Source organism: Piliocolobus tephrosceles, chromosome 11 (genome assembly GCF_002776525.5).
Source record: "Piliocolobus tephrosceles isolate RC106 chromosome 11, ASM277652v3, whole genome shotgun sequence".
In the NCBI taxonomy this organism is placed as follows: domain Eukaryota; kingdom Metazoa; phylum Chordata; class Mammalia; order Primates; family Cercopithecidae; genus Piliocolobus; species Piliocolobus tephrosceles.
Genome location: NC_045444.1, coordinates 57,909,741 through 57,931,130, shown reverse-complemented (window position 1 = coordinate 57,931,130; position 21,390 = coordinate 57,909,741). Strand labels below are relative to the sequence as shown.

At 42.9% G+C, this 21,390-nt stretch overlaps 1 protein-coding gene across 1 annotated transcript in view; it reads right to left on the bottom strand.

Annotated features, from left to right (window-relative positions):
• Positions 1–14,458, bottom strand: part of METAP1D (methionyl aminopeptidase type 1D, mitochondrial) — a 92,355-nt gene extending 77,897 nt beyond the window's left edge. Inside the window, 1 exon segment of the mRNA XM_023185928.1 lies at positions 14,032–14,458. Within this exon segment, the coding sequence (XP_023041696.1) occupies positions 14,032–14,458 (427 nt within the window).
• Between the last annotated feature and the right edge of the window lie 6,932 nt (positions 14,459–21,390).

The window sequence follows — 21,390 nt, the reverse complement described above, 5'->3', positions numbered from 1 at the left end:
GGCCAGTATAGTGTTACCTGCACATCCCCACTACTTAGGTTCTTTTTGTATTTCCACAACACTTGGGTCAAACCTCTTTTCTCCTTCCATTAATGTATGCATTATAATGCATTGTGGTCAGAGAAAGTAGTTTATATATTTTTTCTCTCCAGAAAAACTTATTAAGGTTTTAGTGATATAACTTATCAAGTTTCATCCTATTTTATGTGTATTTGCAAAAAATACACATAATTATAACATTCTGACCCTCAGTAACCTCATTATATCTACTTAAATTGCCAAATCCTCAGAAACATGCTAAAGTTTCCCACTATGTTGTCATTGTATACATTTTTCTTTTTATTTCTAACTGCTCTTGCTTTATGTATTTCAACATGTTACTTGATTCATAAAGGTTCATTGCTAACTACTTTATTGCATCACCATTAACCACTTTTCATTCATTATTAAATGCACATTATGTACCAAGTGTCATTCTAAACGTTTGGAGTATGTCAAGAAAAACAACAAACAAAAATCCTTCTCCTTGTGGAGCATATATTCTAGGAGGGAGAGTGGTAACAGACAATAAGCTTGACAGATAAGTTTATCATACAGAGTGTTAAAGAGCATTAAGGACTATGACCAAGGTCTTACAGGAATAAGGAATTTGGTTTCTACTCTGAGTAAAACAGGTTTTGAGCAAAGGATGACCTGATCTGACTTACATCTCTAACAGATCCGTCTGGCTGTTGTGTTGCAAATCAAGTGCAGAGGGCAGGGGTGGAAACAGGGAGGCCAGTAGTAAGGTCTGCAGTAATCTACTCCAGATAGGATAGTGGCCTAAATCAGGTGGGGACAGTTGGGGTGACAGAAAATGCTTGAATTCTGGGTATATCTTAAAGGTAGATTCAGTAAGATTTCTTGACAGATTAAATATAGAGTGAGAGAAAGAAAGGAATTGATGAGGTTGATTTGAAGGTCTATGGTCTGAGAAACTGACAGGACAGACTTAAAACTAAGGTGAGAATATCTGGAGTGGAGCAAATTTTGGAGGGAGGGGAGAGATTGGAAGTCCAGTTTTAGAATTTTGGACATGTTAATTTTGAGATGTCTATTAAGACATCGAGTGGAAATGTTCAGTAGGCAGTTGGATGTATGAGTCTAGGATTTAGGAGGAAGGTCTTGGCTGGGGCATGAATATGGGAGTCAACAGCTTAATGTTTGTTGTTTAGAGTCACGAGACTGATGAGATCATTAAGCAGACAGTGAATGTAGATCCAGAAAAAGTCCATGAACTTCTTTGTTGTTTGATGCTTTTTGTCCTAAATTCTATTCTGCCCAGTATTAATCTTGCTACCTGGCTTTTCTCAATGGACACCTCTCTATGGGCAAATCTTACCTTGGGTTAACCTTATAGCTCACTTCCCCCTGGAAACCTGGTAAAAAGGGAACGTCAGCTGTGACATGAAACAATATCACTTATAATAAAAATGACTCCTGATTGGTAAACTTCATCTAGACTATGAATAAATAATAAACATCTGGTAACAAGCCACACTTTGTCGTGTGTGGTAACTCCAGATTTGGGGCAGACATTTTGTTCCTGCCTACAGGTACTCCCTACAAGTGGTTCTTTCAACTTTCCACTAAGAAATAATTGTTACTAGCTATTAGAGATTATAGACTGCTCCATTTTCTATTGCTGTGTAACAAATTACCCCAAATTTAGGAGTGTTAAAAAAATCCAACCAGGCCGGGTGCAGTCACGCCTGTAATCCCAGCACTTTGGGAGGCCGAGGAGGGCGAATCACGAGGTCAGGAGATTAAGACCATCCTGGCTGACATGGTGAAACCCCGTTTCTACTAAAAAATAAAAAAAATTAGCCAGGTGTGGTGGCGGGCGCCTGTAGTCCCGCTACTTGGGAGGCTGAGGCAGGAGAATGGCGTGAACCCAGGAGGCGGAGCTTGCGGTGAGCTAAGATCAAGCCATTGTACTCCAGCCTGGGCGGCAGAACAAGACTCCGTCTCAAAAAAAAAAAAAAAAAAAATCCAACCATTTTATTATGCTCATGGATTACATGGATCAAAAATTCAGAAATAAATGTCTAAGGCTACGTGGCATCTGAGGCCTTAGTCAAGAAGATTTGAAGGCTGGGGGTGACTCAGTGGCTGGGGGCTAGAACCATGTGAAGGCTTATTCACTCATGTGTCTGGTGCCTGGGATGGGATGAGTCAAAGCCTAGGACTACTGACTGGAGTACTTTCATACAGCCTCTGCAAGCGACTTGGCTTCCTCCAGGCATGGCAGTCCCAGGGTACTTGGGTCTCTCATAAGGCAGCTCATGCTCTGAGCAGGAGGGTTCCCATGAACAAGGCAGAAGCTGTACCCTGCTTTATGACAGCCTCGAGTCCTACAGCATAACCTCCCCCATACTCTTTTGGTTGAAGTTGTCATAGGACAGTCTAGATTTGAGGGGAAGGGACAAAGACTCCACTGCTTGATGAGAGAAGTATCAAAAAGATTTTGAGGTCAGGGGCAGTGGCTCATGCCTGTAATTCCAGCACTCTGGGAGGCCAAGGCAGGCAGATCACCTGAGGTCAGGAGTTCAAGACCAGCCTGGTCAGCTTGGTGAAACGCCTGTCTCTACTTTTCTTTTTTTTTTTTTTTTGAGATGGAGTCTCTCTGTGTTACCCAGGCTGGAGTGCAGTGGTGTGATCTCGGCTCACTGCAACCTCCGCCTCCCAGGTTCAAGCAATTCTCCTGCCCCAGCCTCCAGAGTAGCTGGGACTACAGGCGCCCACCACCACATCCGGCTAATTTTTGTATTTTTAGTAGAGGCAGGGTTTCACCATGTTGGCCAGGCTGGTCTCGAACTCCTGATCTCGTGATCTGCCCACTTTGGCCTCCCAAAATGCTGGGATTACAGGAATGAGCCACCACGCCCGGCCCCTTTCTCTACTAAAAAGCAAAAATTAGCTGGGCATGGTGGCTTATGCCTGTAATCCCAGCACTTTGTAAGCCTGAGAGCCTGGGAGGCAGAGGTTGCAGTGACCCGTGATCATGCCACTGCACTCCAGCCTGGGCCACAGAGCAAGACTCCGTTTCAAAAAAAAAAAAAAAGAATTTTGATATTCAAAGGGGGAGTACAGACACAAAAATATATGCAAAATTTTGCATGTATGGGTCTATGTCTCCTCCCTTGAATCTGGGCTACCTTGTGATTGCTTCCATCAATAGAGTACAGAGACAGGGGCATAAGAGTCACATCTGCTAAAAGGAAAAAGACATTTCTTGTGCTGGGTGTTTTCACAGGTTCTCTTAATCAACTTTTTCTAAAATACACTTTATTTTTTTAGAGCAGTTTTAGGTTCATGGCAAAGTAAAGTGGAAATTTAAGTTACTTTTTAAACTCATGTGATAATAATTTGTAGAGAGAAGATTCAAAACCAGATCTTTACTAGTTGCCTCATCTTCCTATACACAATCACTCTGTGGATGTTAAGAAGCATAGTTCTATTTATTCTAAGCACAAGGTTTGATATTTCACTATATGAAGAAATAAGCATCTTGTTATAATGCGAATGCCCAATGCCCTGAGAACCAATTTGCAACAAGCTCAGGAGGATGTTCAGTCCTCTTACCCTACAATCTTCCACTCTAACATTAAGGTATAGTAAGAATTTCTTAAATTCCATATTTTAGAAATGCTACTTCTGTCAATAGCTCTTCTATCTTGAATCTTGCAATCCTGCCTCACAATTTCATTTCAACACTCCATGATATTTCATATACTTTCAGAAAATTAAAGTAGATACACAATTAAAAATAAACCCATATTTAAAAAAAATTAGCCCATATAGTGACCCTAAACAAAAACTCATTGGTCACTTTTGGAGGATAAACCTGTTATGGTAGTCTCCTCTTAGATAAGAGTTTCAGTTATCCAAGGTCAATCAAGGTCTGAAAATATTACATAGAAAATTCCAGAAATAAACAATTCACAAGTTTTTAAATTGCACACTGTTCTGCATAGCGTGATGAAATTTCACACTGGCCCACTCCATTCTGCCCTTTTTGTCAGCAGGTCCACACCCTGCACACTACCGACCCATTAGTCATCCACATCCTCTGCTTCTGACATCCATGTCATGGCTTAGTGATCCAGGATCACCTGAAGCAGATGATTCTCCTTCAACAGATGATTCTCCTTCAGACATGCAGTCTAAAACTACATCACAATGCCTTCTCATTCACCTCACTTCATTTCGTCACGTAAGCATTTTGTCATCTCACATCATCATTAAAAAAAGGGGTGAGCACAGTGCAAAAAGATATTTTCAGAGAAAGGCCACATTCACCTTTTTTTTTTTTTTTTTTTTTTTTTTTTTTTGAGACGGAGTCTCGCTCTGTCGTCCAGGCTGGGGTGCAATGGCCAGATCTCAGCTCACTGCAAACTCCATCTCTGGGATTACACCATTCTCCTGCCTCAGCCTCCCAAGTAGCTGGGACTACAGGCGCCTGCCACCTCAACCGGCTAGTTTTTTGTGTTTTTTAGTAGAGACGGGGTTTCACCGGGTTAGCCAGGATGGTCTCGATCTCCTGACCTCGTGATCCGCCCGTCTCGGCCTCCCAAAGTGCTGGGATTACAGGCTTGAGCCGCCACGCCCGGCCCCTAACTTTTATTACAGTATAGTTTTAGTGATTGTTGTTAATTTCATACTCTGCCTAATTTATAAATTAAATCTTAGCACAGAAATGTGTGTATAGGAAAAAGCATAGTACAGCACAGTGCAGGGTTCAGTACCATCTGTGGTTTCAGACATCCACTAGGGGTCTGGGAACATACTCCCATTGGATAAGCAGGCGACTATGGTATTTTTAAAACTGATAAATAAAGAGAACAAACCATTTAACTTTCCTTGCTGGGACAGGGCCTGTCAGGGTAATGAAATACTTGATGAGAAAGTTTCTCTTTGTAGATGTTTTCTAGCTGATAAATAAAGAAGGAGTAATTAAAATATTGTCATTTGTAAACTCCTAATGAGCCAGGTAATGATCGCCAGTGGCCACTAATGTCTCCAATGTCTCCAGGCCACAATGTCTCCAGCAACACCACTATGAAGTACTTGTAACAAAAAATGTCTAACTTAAGTCAGGCCTTGGATCTAATTATCATTTTATAGAGGAACATCTTCAACAAGCCCTGTGGAATATAATACAATCAGCAAAATCCAGAAAATGCAAAGCTCCACAGAACCAACAGACTAACCAGTTGCCTCAACAAATAATTTTCAAAAAAAAAAAAAAAAAAAACGGAAAGTAAACGTATAGATTTAAAAAAATTAATATCCGGCTGAGTGCGGTGGCTCATGCCTGTAACCCCAGAACTTTGGGAGGCCGAGGCAGGTGGATCACTTGAGATCAGGAGTTGGAGACCAGCCTGGCCAACAAGGCGAAACCTTGTCTCTACTAAAAATACAAAAATTAGACAGGCGTCGTGGTACGCGCCTGTAATCTCACCTACACAGGAGGCTGAGGCAGGAGAACTGCTTGAACCCAGGAGAAGGTTGCAGTAAGCTGAGAATTAGCCACTGCACTCCAGCCAGACTCTGTCTCCAAAAAAAAAAAGAAACAAAATATATATATATCCTTTTCCATCCATTTCAGCATAACTGGTATTAGAATTCCCACCTGTCTTAAGCAATTAGATAAAATATGTGAAGTAACTATATCTTGGCACTGGATATTAGGCAATGCAGGACCATGAACCTTAAAAGAAAACAATACAACACATGAGCCCACACTGGCCTCAGCCAACCCCCAGAACCAACAGCAAAACACAAATAGATCCATCCTAACAGAGAATAAAAATCAAGCCTGAAAGAATCAAACAGATTTAACAAACTGCCTGGCGGTTCTTTAAAACATATGCTAAAGAAAAACAACATAATCTCCATCAAGATATTATCTGTCATGTCACTTATAAAATTAAATATTACATGATTAGCCAGACATGGTGGTGTGCGCCTATAGTCCCAGCTACTTGGCAGGCTGAGGTAGGAGGATCACTTGAGCCCAGGAGTTTGAGGTTGCAGTGAGCTATGATTGTGCCACTGCACTCCAGCCTGGGTGACAGAACAAGGCCCTTCTCTAAAACAACAACAACAAAAAATTACATGACATGGAAAGAAGCAGGAAAATGTAATGTATGACCAAAAAAAAAACCAAAAAAAAAAAAAACAAAAGCAGTCAATAAAACAGAAACAGACTCTGAGGGGACCCAATAATAGAATTAACAGCCTTTTAAAAAGCTGTTATAAATATGAATGTTCAAGTACTTAAAGGAAAAGATGAACATAATGAGTAAACAGGTGGGAAATCTCAACAGAGAAATGGAAATTATAATGCAAATTCTAGAACCGATATGTACAACATAAGAAGAAAAAAAAGGCTCCCTATCTTTTAGAAATACATGGTAAAAAATCTACAGATGAAATAATATAGCTGGAATGTGCTTCAAAATAATCCAGCTGTGGGGAGGCAAAGTGGCTGGGGGTATAGATGTAACAATAGTGGCCATAGGTTGATGACTATTGTAACCAGATGATGGCTACGTGGGAGTTCACTGTACTGTTCTCTCTACTTTTGCCTTATGTTTAACTGTCTCCATGTTCAAAAGCTAAAAAAGAAAATTCAGTCTCCACAAGAACAAGCTGTTTCAGCTATAAAACAAGATGTTGGCCGGGCACGGTGGCTCAAGCCTGTAATCCCAGCACTTTGGGAGGCCGAGACGGGCGGATCACGAGGTCAGGAGATCGAGACCATCCTGGCTAACATGGTGAAACCTCCTCTCTACTAAAAAAATACAAAAAACTAGCCGGGCGCGATGGCGGGCGGTAGTCCCAGCTACCGGGAGGCTGAGGCAGGAGAATGGCGTAAACCGAGAGGCGGGAGGCGGAGCTTGCAGTGAGCTGAGATCCGGCCATTGCACTCCAGTCTGGGCGACAGAGCAAGACTCCGCCTCAAAAAAAAAAAAAACAAGATATTGTTCAAATGAAGCTCTGCATACATGTAATACTTCTCCCATCTTTGCCAAGTTCCCTAAGATATGTAGCATCCACACTGATTTTCATGGATTTCAAATGCTTGAGGAAAGTGGGTATTTCATAGAAACTATAAATATTGGCCAGGCTTGGTGGCTCACACCTGTAATCCCAGCACTTTGGGAGGTCAAGGCCGGCAGATCATGAGGTCAGAAGATCGAGACCACTCTGGCTAACACAGTGAAACCCCATCTCTACTAAAAATACAAAAAATTAGCTGGGCGTGTTGGTGGGCACCTGTAGTCCCAGCTACTCGGGAGGCTGAGGCAGAAGAATGGCATTAACCCAGGAGGGGGAGCTTGCAGTGAGCCGAGATCGCGCCACTGTACTCCAGCCTGGGTGACAGAGTGAGACTCCGTCTAAAAAAAGAAAAAAAAAAAGAAACTATAAATATCTAGTTGTATGTCATACTCTGTGTGTATACATGTTATATACACTTAGACACATGTATACACACACAGAAATATTGATACTTTATTTACAAAATATGAGTATCTTATATTGTTTTATAACTTGCTTTTCCCAAATAATGTATTTTGTGGACATCATTCCATACCAACAAATGCAGGTCAATATCTTTTTTTTTTTTAATGACTGCAAAGCATTCATCACTGAGGGTCTATATGCCCTGTAGTATACCCTGAAATTTCTTACTTTCAATGAGCATTCATCACTGAGGGTCTATATGCCCTGCAGTGTACATTGAAATTTCTTAATTTCAATGGGAGACAGGAACTATTTGTAGTACAGAAAGCTGTTTCACATCAACCAATGAGTAGATAAATAAAATGTGGTATTCGGCCGGGCGCGGTGGCTCAAGCCTGTAACCCCAGCACTTTGGGAGGCCGAGATGGGCAGATCACGAGGTCAGGAGATCGAGACCATCCTGGCTAACACGGTGAAACCCCGTCTCTACTAAAAAAAAAATACAAAAAAACTAGCCGGGCGATGTGGCGGGCGCCTGTAGTCCCAGTTACTCGGGAGGCTGAGGCAGGAGAATGGCGTAAACCCGGGAGGCGGAGCTTGCAGTGAGCCGAGATCGTGCCACTGTACTCCACCCTGGGCGACAGAGCGAGACTCCGTCTCAAGAAAAAAAAAATGTGGTATTCACGGTGGCTCATGCCTGTAATCTCAGCACTTTGGGAGGCCAAAGTGGGTAGATAATTTGAGGTCAGGAGTTTGAGACCAGCCTGGCCAACATGGTGAAATCCCGCCTCTACAAAAAATACAAAAATCAGTCAGGTGTGGTGGCGGGTGCCTGTAGTCCCAGCTACTCAGAGGCTGAGGCAGGAGAATCGCTTGAACCCGGGAGATGGAGGTTGCAGTGAGCCGAGATTGTGCCACTGCACTCCAGCCTGGGTGACAGAGAGACTCTGTCTCAAACAAAAAAAAAAAAAAAAAAGACACTATGGAATACTACTCAGCCATAAAAAGGAAAAAAATAATATCTTTTATAGCAACTTGGATGGAACTGGAGGCCATTATTCTAAGTGAAGGAAAAGAAAACCAAATACTGTATGTTCTCACTTGTAAGTGGGAGCTATGCTATGAGGATGCAAAAACATACAGAGCGATATAATGAACTCTAGGGACAACGGGGGTGAGGGAAAAAAGACAACATATCGGGTACAGTGTACATTGCTTGGGTGATGAGTGCACTAAAATCTCAGAATTCACCTCTAAAGTATTCATCCATGTAACGAAAAACTACTTGTACCCCAAAAACTATTGAAATAAAACATAAAATAAATAAGAAAGAAAGCTGTTTCACAGCCTGGGCAGCATGATGATAACCTGTCTTTATGAAAAAAACAAAAAATTAGCTGGGTGTGGTGGTGTGCGCCTAGCCACTCAGGAGGTTGAGGTGGGAGGACTGGTTGAGCCCAGGAGGTTGAGGCTGCAGTGAGCTGTGTGGTAACATGCCACATTATAATAAAATTGGAATGTATTTGTTAAAAGATGTCATATGGCAAAACTCCATTTCCATTCTCTGGTTGTCAACAGGAATGTAGTCTAAGTAATAGGAAACTAAACTTAGGAATATTAGCATTTTCCAAATCACCCATGAATTGCATCCCAAAAGTTTAATTGTAAGTTGGTTTGGCAGCTGGGCATGGTGGCTCATGCCTGTCATCCCAGCACTTTGGGAGGCCGAGGCAGGTGCATCACCAGAGGTCAGCAGTTTGAGACCAGCTTGGCCAACACGGCAAATCCCCGCCTCTACTAAAAATACAAAAATTAGCCCGGCATGGTGGCGGATATCTCAGGAGGCTGAGGCAGGAGAATCACTTGAATTTGGGCAGCAGAGGTTGCAGTAAGCCAAGATCAAGCCACTGCATTCCAGCCTGGGCGACAGAGCAAGACTCCGTCTCAATTGAAAAAAAAAATTGTTTTGGCAAAACTGAGCAGACATTTTCCTGCTGAAGCTATACAAGATAGCAAGGATCTCAGGGAAGTCAGCAAACGTTTAAAGTACTTAACTCATACTGTATAATAGCCCCTCCCCTGCCTGGATATTACATTTTTGAAAAAAACCACTAAGGTAACAGAATTCTCAGTTGGAGGAGTCTAGGGCCTTACAGTCACAAGTGAACAAAAGTCCTTTTTTTTTTTGTATATTTATTAAAAATAAGTAAATGGCCAGGTGCGGTGGTTCACACCTGTAATCCTAGCACTTTGGGAGGCTGAGGCAGGTGAATCACCTGAAGTCAGAAGTTTGAGAGAGACCAGCCTGGCCAACATGGCAAAACCCCGTGTCTACTTAAAAATACAAAAATTAGCCGGGCGTGGTGGTGGGCACCTGTGGTCCCAGCTACTCAAGAGGCTGGGGCAGGAGAATCGCTTGAACCTGGGAGGCAGAGGTTGCAGTGAGCCAAGATCGCACCACTGCACTCCACCCTGAGTTACAGGGTGAGACTCTGTCTCAAATAAAAAAAAAAAAAAAAAGAAAGAAAAGATGCCCTCTTACTTGCTGTATTAGTCTGTTCTCACACTGCTATGAAGAAATACCTAAGACTGGGTAATTATAAAGAAGAGAGGTTTAATTGACTCACAGTTCCGCATGGCTCGGGAGGCCTCAGGAAATGTATAATCATGGCAGAAGGCACCTCTTCACAGGGTGGCAGGAGAGAGAATGAGTGCAAGCAGGAGAAAATGCCAGATGCTTATAAAACCATCAGATCTCCTGAGACTCACTCATTTTCACAAGAACAGAATGGGGGAAACTATCCCCATGATCCAATTACCTCTACTTGGTCCCACCCTTGACACATGTGGATTATTACAATTCAAGGTGAGATTTCCTTATTCCTTTTCATACTCACTGGGATCTTGCTTAGTGGCCCGAGCTAGAACAGGGATTCCAGTGAAGTGAAGGCTGGGAGTGAGAGACTGAGATAGGAGAGAGTTCCTGGGGCCCCAGGGTAGGGATTCTGTACTCTGAGTAAGGGATTTCCTGCCAGTGCTAGTACTTGGGAGTATTTTAGTCCCTTAAAGGCCCTTGTTACCTTCTCTCTTGGTTCCAAAAGGCTGATCTGTCTTTTCCTCTTTCCAATGTCACTACTCATAGTTTCTACCCATCCCTCCTTAGACTATGATGGAAGAGAACAAGTCTTAACAGCCTCTCAATTCAGTATGATTTTAATGAGTTTAACTTTGAGCCAGGTACTGTGCTTATAAAGACAGAAAGATACATAAGACAAAGCTCCTGTTCAACAAGAATTAATAATCTAGTAAGGAGTAGAAATGGTGAGAGGAGCTCGGTAACTACTGTTTACAGGGTATACTGTGACCAAAGCCACGATGAGTTGAGGCGTCACAAGAGAAACTTCATGCCCTTTTTTTATTTTTATTTTTGAGAGGGAGTCTGGCTCTGTCGCACAGGCTGGAGTGCAGTGGCCGGATCTCAGCTCACTGCAAGCTCCGCCTCCCGGATTTACGCCATTCTCCTGCCTCAGCCTCCGGAGTAGCTGGGACTACAGGCGCCCACCACCTCGCCCGGCTAGTTTTTTTGTATTTTTTAGTAGAGACGGGGTTTCACCGTGTTAGCCAGGATGGTCTCGATCTCCTGACCACGTGATCCGCCCGTCTCGGCCTCCCAAAGTGCTGGGATTACAGGCTTGAGCCACCGCGCCCGGCCTTCATGCCCTTTTTAAAAGGTTAAAAAAAAGTCTTCCTATATTTCAAGAAGAAATGATGCTCGTAGATGCTGATGATAAATCCCGGTACACGAAGACTTGTAATGGATTGCTTTATATCAATCTAGATGGGTGAAAGGGAGGAAGAGAGTGGAGCCTCAGAGGAGTCTTCGTGAATTTACCCTTCATTTTCAATTATTGGGGGTGGGGAGCAGGTAGCAGGAAAACCTCTCTGCAATTTAAAACTAGCTATGGATAGTCCAAAAAGGGGCCCTTTCCCATCATTAAAATAGCTTCCTGATGACACACTTTCCTTCTCTCCTCTAATCAGAGGATCCACTTCTTGGTTGTTGCAACACTTTGGGATACAGTGGGATGGATTATAGGAACCAATAACTTGGTCTGACTTCCAAATATCTTTTCTCAAGATTGTCTAAACCACTATTTGTCAAAATCACAAGTGATCAAAAAGAAAGAAAAGATTAATGCTATTTCTGTAATCTGCAAAGAGATGTTATATATATAGCCAGTGCAAAGTAATTGCAGTTTTTGTCATTAAGTGATTCTAAAACTACAATTACTTTTATACCAACCTAATACATGTATACATACATACAAGAATATGTTTTCAGGTTTTTTTTTTTTTTGCTCCTCCTCTACATTGACTATCTACTCAGATCCTTCTCACCATTACCTGAAGCACACAAAAATGAAGTCTGAAGGCCACGATTTCTTGTGAAAAGAGGAAACAGAAAAGTAACTTAATTAGTAAAGAAAGTCTGGACTGGAAACCAGATTTTATTTTGGCTTACTACAACCTCCGCCTCCTGGGTTCAAGTGATCCTCCCACCTCCACCTCCCAAGTAGCTGGGATTATGAGCATGCGCCACCAAGTCCAGCTAATTTTTGTATTTTTAGTAGAGACGGGGTTTCACCATGTTGGCCAGGCTGGTCTTGAACTCCTGGCCTCAAGTCATCTGCCCACCTTGGCCTCTCAAAGTGCTGGGTAAGATTACAGACATTTGCCACCTTGCCAGGCCTGGAGCCCAGATCTTAAGAGATGTAAACTGGCTGTCTTTTCACAAGGCTCTCATGCTCATCTCCATTCCTCCATGCAACCAGTCCAAAATGCTCACTACACCACCTTTCCCATACACATCTCTCCCTCAAATATTCCTGTGGCTCCTTTCTCATCTCCACTAACACTGAAGTCTATTCCATTACCAACCTTCTTCCTCTCTAAAAATATCTTCCTCTTCACTTCTTATTTTTTATTACTTTTATTTTATTTTATTTTTTTCTGAGACAGTCTCACTATTGCCCAGGCTGGAGTGCAGTGATGCGATCTTGGATCACTGCAACCTCCACGTCCTGGGTTAAAGCGATTCTCCTATCTCAGTCTCCCAAGTAGCTGGGATTACAGGCATGCGCCACCATGTGCAGCTAATTTTGTATATTAGTAGAGATGGGGTTTCACCATGTTGGTCAGGCTGGTCTTGAACTCCTGACCTCAAGTGATCCACCCGCCTCGGCCGGGATTACAGGCGTGAGCCACCGTGCCTGGGCTCTCCTCACTTCTTGCACACACTCATCCTGTACTGTCTCTGCTGAACTTTACACACAGACTTCTATGGAGTGACCATGTCATGCAGTATAGAGAAATGAGTTTAAAAAAAAAAAAATTAGAATCATGTTGAAATGAATATTCTGCCTCTTACCATTTGTGTGACCTTAGTCATGTTACTTAACCTCTCTAGCCTCACTTTTCCCTAGTGCAAAGAGAAAATAATTCCTAACTCACAGGGTTTTTGTTTTTGTTTTTGAGACAGGGTCTGGCTCTATTGCCAAGTCTGGAGTGCAGTGGTAAGATCACCGCTCACTGCAGCCTCTCGACCTCCCAGGGTCAAGAGACCCTCCCACCTCAATCCCCAGAATAGCTGAGACTACAGGCATGTGCCACCACGCCCGACTAATTTTTAAATTTTTTTGTAGAGACGGGGTCTCACTCATTGAGTTTTAAAAGGAAGCAAGCATATGTAAGGCGCTTAACACAGTATCATGTACTTAAAAGGCACTTAATAAACAGTAGCTATTACTATGAAAATAATATTTACCTCACAAAACTATTCCTACATGCCTGACACTTAAGTAGCTCCTCAAAATATGAGTTTTCCTCTTTCCTCGTCCTTGAAAAAACTTTCCAGTTCTTTCCAACAAAGATTCAGAACCTAGTTCAAATCCAACAAAGATTCCCCCAATTCTGCTGCAAAGGCATTTGTATATTTACTAAAATCTCAACACTCACGCAGGATAAAACCTACTTAGAACTACCCAGACATCTTTTCTTATCTTCTTAACTTTAAGTCACTGGAAGAAAACAATCACATTTTGCAAGTCCCCAAAAGACATGCCTACATAAAAGCTCTAGGGAAGGAAACCCGGTGTCCAGATGCATTTTAGAATTACCATAGGTTTCTTCGTTCGGCATACAGAATAAATGTTACACTAATGATACAACCGAAGTTGGGAAAAAAAACTTCAGACGATGGCCTGCAAATCTCAAGGAGTAATTGCGAATAGATGCCACGTGGTGACGTGGTCTAGGCGGGTGATCGGTGAACAAATTTTTGCGTGTGTTCCTGCGGTGTGTGAATGTGTCATCGTGTGTGCCTGCGTGTATCTGTAAAGACTGAAAGTACAGTCGTGTGCGCCGAGAAGTCTCAGCGCGGGTGTGCTTCCCTTTGGACCCAGGTGAGTACCGAGTGAACAACCGTACGAACCCTCACGGGATTGTCCTCCACGCGCTTACCTCTGCGGACTAGCAGGTGGACGCCGCTGGGCGCCGCCATGTTGGCGTCGGTCACGTGGCCGCGAGCACTCGCTCACCGCCCCGCCAGCTGGAGCCGGCCAGTCGCATCCCTGCCGAAGGCCTGAGGCGTCGAGGCCGCCCGAGGGGAGCGCGCGTGCGCGCGCGGGGCTGACTGCGGGAGCCCTGGCTGGGAAGCGACTAGGGCACCCGGGCAAGCAGCAGAACCCGCGGCCGGCTGAGTCCTCTCCAGCCGCGAGAGGCGGGCTCCAGCCGCGGCTCTCGCGCTCGCTCTGAGCCCCCGCGCCCAGGTGGGATGGAAGAAGCCTGTCAGGTAAGCGTGGCATCCAATATTTATAGCATCAACATTGTGGTGCATGGAAACGTGAAGTTGGGCGGAAAAAATAAAGCACAATCTAGTGTTCAACATAGCACTTTGTATCATCTGCCACTCTGTTGCAAATTATTCCCCTGGATTCAGTTGAAAGGTAAAATTTGGTTCAAAGTCACCAGCTTCCCTTTTGCTGTCCCAGAATCTACATTACTCAGCAGAGACTCCAGACAACACAGGATCTGTGTGTCGCTGCAAAATCTATTCTAAGTACCCCAGTGGGTATGCTCAGGAGACTTCTCTTTCCCAAGGACGCCTTCTATACTTGGCAATAATAACTGGAGTCTTAATCCTAAATTTGGAGTTTAAGTATAAAAGGATGACGCCTGCCAATTGCATTGCCAAGAGATGAAGCCTGCAGAAGGCCAATTGTGAATCAAATGAGGGAGCTGATGTATGCCTAGTGATGACGGTGCCCATTTTTACCAAATTCACTGTCTCTCTTACCTGTGTTCTGGGGTAGATGCCATCCTGTCATGGACCAGGTGTTATTCATCTTAGTAGCCTCCGTGCCCGGCACAGAACCCGATACCCGAGGAATGTCAGGTGAAGTGAACACTGCATGAAACCAGTCAAACTGAGAATGTAACCGTTTCCAGACTTTAAATGCAGTAAAGATTGATAAGGATTCTCGGTGAATGTGTGTGATGTCTTCTAATTAATTTTTAAGCACTACACACTCAGTGAATAATCTAGACAATTCAGAACAATTCAGAAATGAGTTAAGGAACAAGTGCAAGCCCCTTCCTCGCCCTCTGTACACACCACAGTCCCACTCCCCAGTTAACCACCGTGTGCTCAATCCAGATCTTTGCCTTCTACACACAGGCAAATGTAAGTATTTTAAATAGAATCATATACTTACTGTTATGACTTGCTTTTTCCATTCCACTCATCATAGACATCAAATCTTAGAACACTTAGTTCAAACTTATTCTTTTTAATGACTACATAATCTCGATATTTTTACTTTTAAAGAGAGTGGATGTTGGCATTTCATTAGAGGACACAGGCTATAATTCTTGGAAACCTGGTTTTGGATGCTTTTGGGTCACCTTGAAAGATAAAGAGAAATAATGCTTTCCAACAAGGTAAATAAGATGTACACGACTGAGAATAAAATGTAATCCTATGGGTTACTTCAAGCCCTACCTTTTGCAAACTCATTTTAATTCCAGGGAAAGCGTTTTTAAATGTGGCAGGTCTTTCCTCTGTATAACTGAAGCCAGCAATCTGAGTGCAGCAAAGGAGCCTGAGAGTTAGCTGGCCACAGAGTCTTAAGAAGTGTGCAGAAAAAAGAAATCTAGATGACCCCAGAAAAATTCCTTAAGGCATCAAGCCCAGTTTCAAACACATCTGAAATAGAACACATGTTCATGTGATTTAACTCAGCCAACCCTTGGAAAATAAAGGAATGCTTTATTCCCCTACAACTAGAAGGAAAAGGAAACACTATGAGGACCCAGGTAGCACCAGCAGTAGTGGAATCCAGTGAGGAAATCCTCAGTAAGTTCAGCATGGAATGTATATATCTGGGATGAGCTAGAAATGAAGCAAATATGAACTTGCACAGGTGATAGCTCATCCACTGACCCTGGATCTGGCTTCTCTCCTACACATCCTTCTCACAGTAGAAGAGTTAAAAGCTGCCAGCACATGTCTGCCAAAGCCATCAATTTATGGGATATAGGCCAGGTGTGGTGGCTCATGCCTGTAATCCCAGCACTTTGGGAGGCAGAGGCAGGCAGATCACTTGAGGCCAGGAGTTCGAGACCAGCTTGGGCAACATGGTGAAACCTGTATCTACTAAAAATACAAAAATTAGCCAGACATGGTGGCACACACCTGTAATCCCAGCTACTCAGAGGCTAAGGCGGGAGAATCACTTGAACCTGGGAGGCAGAGTTTGCAGTGAGCCAAGATCCCGCCACTGCACTCCAGCCTGGGCCACAGAGGAAGACTCACTCAAAAAAAAAAAAAAGGTGGGGGGGCGGATATATACATAGTGACCAACAAGGTAAAGGGCTAGATCACTGATATCTGGGATCCTTTGCAATTTTAACATTCTGTGATCTTGAGCATTAGAGTGCTTTTATTTAGATGAGTCACCACTACTGAGTCACTTCTCTACTCCATTTCTGTCCATGCTCCTATCTGTGAAATGAAGGTTAATTATATTACGGCACTTGAATTCTCACCATTAGTCAGATTATGTACTTGGAGTTCTTGAATAAAAAATCGAATAGTTCGGCCGGGTGCAGTGGCTCACACCTGTAATTCCAACACTTTGGGAAGCCAAGGCAGGAGGATAGCTTGAGTCCAGGAGTTGGAACCCCAGCTGGGCAACATGTGAGACCCCATCTCTACAAAAAATTTAAAAACTAGCTAGATGTGGTGGCACATGCATATAGTCCCAGCTACTTGGGAGGCTGAGGCAGGAGGCGCGCTTGAGCCCATGAGTTTGAGGCTGCAGTGAGCTGTGATTGTGCCACTGCACTGTAGCCTGGGCAACAGAGCAAGACTCTGTCTCAAAAAAAAAAAGTTGAATAAATTTTCAAAACCAGGGTTCAAGAAATAAAGGATAACATAATACCTTCAGTTTATGTCCAAAAATTCATTCTTGAATGTTAAAATATTTTTATTAATTGTGATTATTATTTTATAGGTCTTTACCTTGATTTTCAAAAGATCATGTCTTATTCACATCTTTTAAAATCTTTTTATTTATAAAATATGTAAATCAAATAAATTCCGATATGCATATTTTTGAAAAGCCCATTTTTCCTTCCTCCTTCTTGAACTTTATGATATTATAGACTTATACCATGAGTTTTTCTAAAGTTGTATATAGTTTGTAATAAAATTTAAATTATGCAGGTTCTGTAATGTATGTATTGAATTTTTAATTGAATATTTGCATTTTTAAATGCTCTAAGGGATTATGTGACATGAAGTAAATAATTTTTAAAAAATGTTTGTCTTATAGTAAATAACATCATCTTGTAATTTGTCTCACAAGTTTAGATTTATTTATATTTATATATATATATATTAGGATTACTATAATATATTTGAAAGCACAGGCCGGGAGTGGTGGCTCACGCCTGTAATCCCAGCACTTTGGGAGGCCAAGGTGGGCTGATCACCTGAGGTCAGGAGTTCAAGATCAGTCTGGTCAACATGGCGAAACCCCATCTCTACTAAAGATGCAAAAATTAGCCAGGCATGGGGCGGGCACCTGTAATCCCAGCTACTCGGGAGACTGAGCAGGGAGAATTGCTTAAACCCGGGAGGTGGAGGTTGCACTCCAGCCTGGGTGACAGAATGAGACTCTGTCAAAAAAAAAGAAAGGAGGGAAGGAGGGAAGGAGGGAAGGACAGAAGGAAAGAGAAAGAAAAGAAAACACAGACCGTGAAATAGGGGCCAAGGTGCTTACATAGCTCTAGTAAAAAGCTGTTTTATATGAACACGTTGTAAGATTAACTGATATAACGTGACTGCTGGGGGAAACTGGTACCCTGGGACCACACAGCTTCAGCGCAGTTGTCATCTAGACCCAGGTGCCTCATTCTCCCTTCCTGACCCTGCCTCTTCATTTTGCCATCTGAATCCGTAAAGTTAGCCTTTTGATTTGATTTCATGATCATTTCTTAGCAACTCTGTGGTTGGAGAAGAATCTCCAGTCTTGTCCTCTAGCTTCTCTAATTTTAATATGTTGGTATGCTACTTGTTTACATATTTAAGGGTACTGTTAGAGAAAATGTGTAAATATTTCATGTTTTGCAAGGAAAAGTAATGCCGTATGTGAGACAGTGTGGTGGCGTGATCCTGGCTCACTGTAGTCTCAACCTCCCAGGGTCAAGTGATCCTCCTGCCTGAGCCTCCTGAGTAGCTGGAACTACAGGCACACACCACCACACCTGGCTAAGTTTTCTATTTTTTGTAGAGACTGGGTCTCACTGTGTTGCCTAGGCTAGTCTCAAACTCCTGGGCTCAAGCGATGCTGCCACCTTAGACTTCCAAAGTGCTGGGATTACAGGCAGGAGCCACTGTGCCCGACACTATTTGCTGGACTTTTTTTTTTTTTTTTTTTTTTTGAGACGGAGTCTTGCTCTGTCGCTGGGGCTGGAGTTCAGTGGCTGGATCTCAGCTCAAGCTCCGCCTCCCAGGTTTACACCATTCTCCTGCCTCAGCCTCCCGAGTAGCTGGGACTACAGGCGCCCGCCACCTTGCCCGGCTAGATTTTTGTATTTTTTAGTAGAGACGGGGTTTCACCGTGTTAGCCGGGATGGTCTCGATCTCCTGACCTCGTGATCCGCCCGTCTGGGCCTCCCAAAGTGCTGGGATTACAGGCTTGAGCCACCGCGCCTGGCCTATTTGCTGGACTTTCTAAGGGAAGATACCCATTTTTATCACGACCAGTCACATAGGTATATAGAATAAAAGACAGCAGACTAGGCAAGTCACGCGAAAGCATAGGAATGCGCAATATTATTCATGTCTTTATTGCAGTCTACTGTGCATTCTCTCTCTTCCTTTTGCCTTCGCTCCGCACCTGTTTCTCTTTATTTTTCCCTCTCTTGTAAAATTACTTATTTTCTTGTGACTTTTTTCCCTTTCCCTCATGAAGTGGTGATATTGGTTATCTTCTCATATTTTTCCATTTTTGTTTACTCTTTTGCTATATTTATGGTTCTGTGTTTGCTGTTACGTTCTTAGTGGTTTTGATTTAAAATATTTGGTCCTGTAGGACTGTGTGAGGCCAGTGCCTATGGAAAGCAGTTTAATCATTAATATCAGAGGATGAAAATATTTGTAATTTTGCCATTTCCTGCATATAAGTATGAAATAGTGTTTTTTTTTTTTTTTTTTTTTTTTGAGACGAAGTCTCGCTCTGTTGCCCAGGCTGGAGTGCAGTGGCCGGATCTCAGCTCACTGCAAGCTCCGCCTCCGGGGTTCACGCCATTCTCCTGTCTCAGCCTCCCGAGTAGCTGGGACTACAGGCGCCCGCCACCTCGCCCGGCTAGTTTTTTGTATTTTTTTAGTAGAGACGGGGTTTCACCTTGTTGGCCAGGATGGTCTCGATCTCCTGACCTCGTGATCCGCCCGTCTCGGCCTCCCAAAGTGCTGGGATTACAGGCTTGAGCCACCGCGCCCGGCCGAAATAGTGTTCTTTAGTCAGTTAGCAGTTACACAAGAGACTGCTATAAGAATCTCTGAAGTGGAGATCATGAAATGAGAAGGGATTTAATAATAGAAAGAGAAAACTAGCTGTATGTCCCTTTGTGCCCTCCCACTCTCCACCTCCACTCCCCAAACTGGCTGAGAAACTAAGCAGTAGTGCATTTTTTAACTTCTTCGCTCGCCTCTCTCTGAACACATTCTATATTCAAGACTGAAACTGTTGAAATAAGAGGGCAGATGCTGCCACGACCTCTCTTCCCATTGAACCGAGCTCCTCTGTGCTCACCCCATCCACTTTAACCCAGAGAATAACCTGTCTGGAGTGCATTCTCATCTAAAGCACGCACAAACATCACTGCATTTTCTTTTGCTTGATGAAGGATAAAGGAAGAAAGCGGCAGCTGCTCTAGGAGCAGACAGCAAACAAGCCTCTCTGTGGTAGCCCCACGGCCTTCACAAAAGGGGATTCAGAGAGCCAGGCAAACACACACATCCAGCCCAAGACTTCCGCACAGATTCACCTGCCAAAATTATTAATTAAACATGTAATGAGCTATCCAGGTGAACTGAGAGTCTAAAGCACATGTTCCAACTAGTCTTTTATTAAGATGGAGGAGCGAGGATATGGTTGAAGAACTAGAAATGGCTTCAAAATCACCTAATCCAACTCTAACCCTACCCCTTCTAATTTTAAGATAAAGACAGTGAGACCCAGGGAGGTTATAGAAGATTTATTCCATTTCAAGCCTATATATATTTTAACACTGGAGGTTTTTAAAAACATTTTTTACATTAATACAGCACTTCTTGCAGCATCTTACACACAAGAGCTCAGCAGATATTCATAAATGATGATATTATACTTTTATTGCATTCCATTTCTCCACTGAGTTAATGGGAAGCCCAAAAAATTATGAAGTATGTTTTTCAGAGCTTTGGTGACTTATAAAACCAGTGTATCAAAGATGGAGACAATTTGCTTTGATAACAAATTTTTTCCAGATTCGTCTTTTACCAAGTAAAGTACATGGTAAATTATGATTCCTTTGAGAATCAGTTTCCAAAGAAAATAATTGAGTATTGCTCTTTTTTTTTCCTAAAAAAACTTTCACTATCATTTTTTGGTGAATTCTGCCTGGTCGAAGTCAGGTGGAGCACAGTTCCATTGTTTAAAGGTGCCATTTGGTTGCTTCAGGTAAACTTTTATTTTAAAAATTTCCTGGATTTACAGTTTTATTTGACAATAATATGGAGCTTCAGTAGCAGAACAATATACCTGTAGTAATATTAAACAGATTTTTATATCAAAGACATAGATAGTGAAAAAATAACCATACAATTATAACAAGGTTTACAATGAAAAGCAATAGGTCAGGTGCAGTGGCTCATGCCTGTAATCCCAGCACTTTGGGAGGCTGAGGTGGGTGGATCATCTGAGGTTAGGAGTTCAAGACCAGCCTGGCCAACATGGCAAAATCCCATCTCTACTGAAAATACAAAAATTAGCCAGGCATGGTGGCCTGCGCTTATAGTCCCAGCTACTCTGGAGGCTGAGGCAGGAGAATCGCTTGTACCCGGGGAGGCTGAGGTTATAGTGAGCTGAGATCATACCACTGCACTCCAGCCTGGGTGACAGAACAAGACTCCGTGTCAAAAACAAACAAAGAAACAAACAAAAAACAATTCAGCATCAGTGCTTTGAAGATATTGTTCCGTTATCTTTCAACATGCAGTATGACTGATAAACTGTAATGCTGAATCCCCCTTCCTCCCCCAGGTTGTCTGCG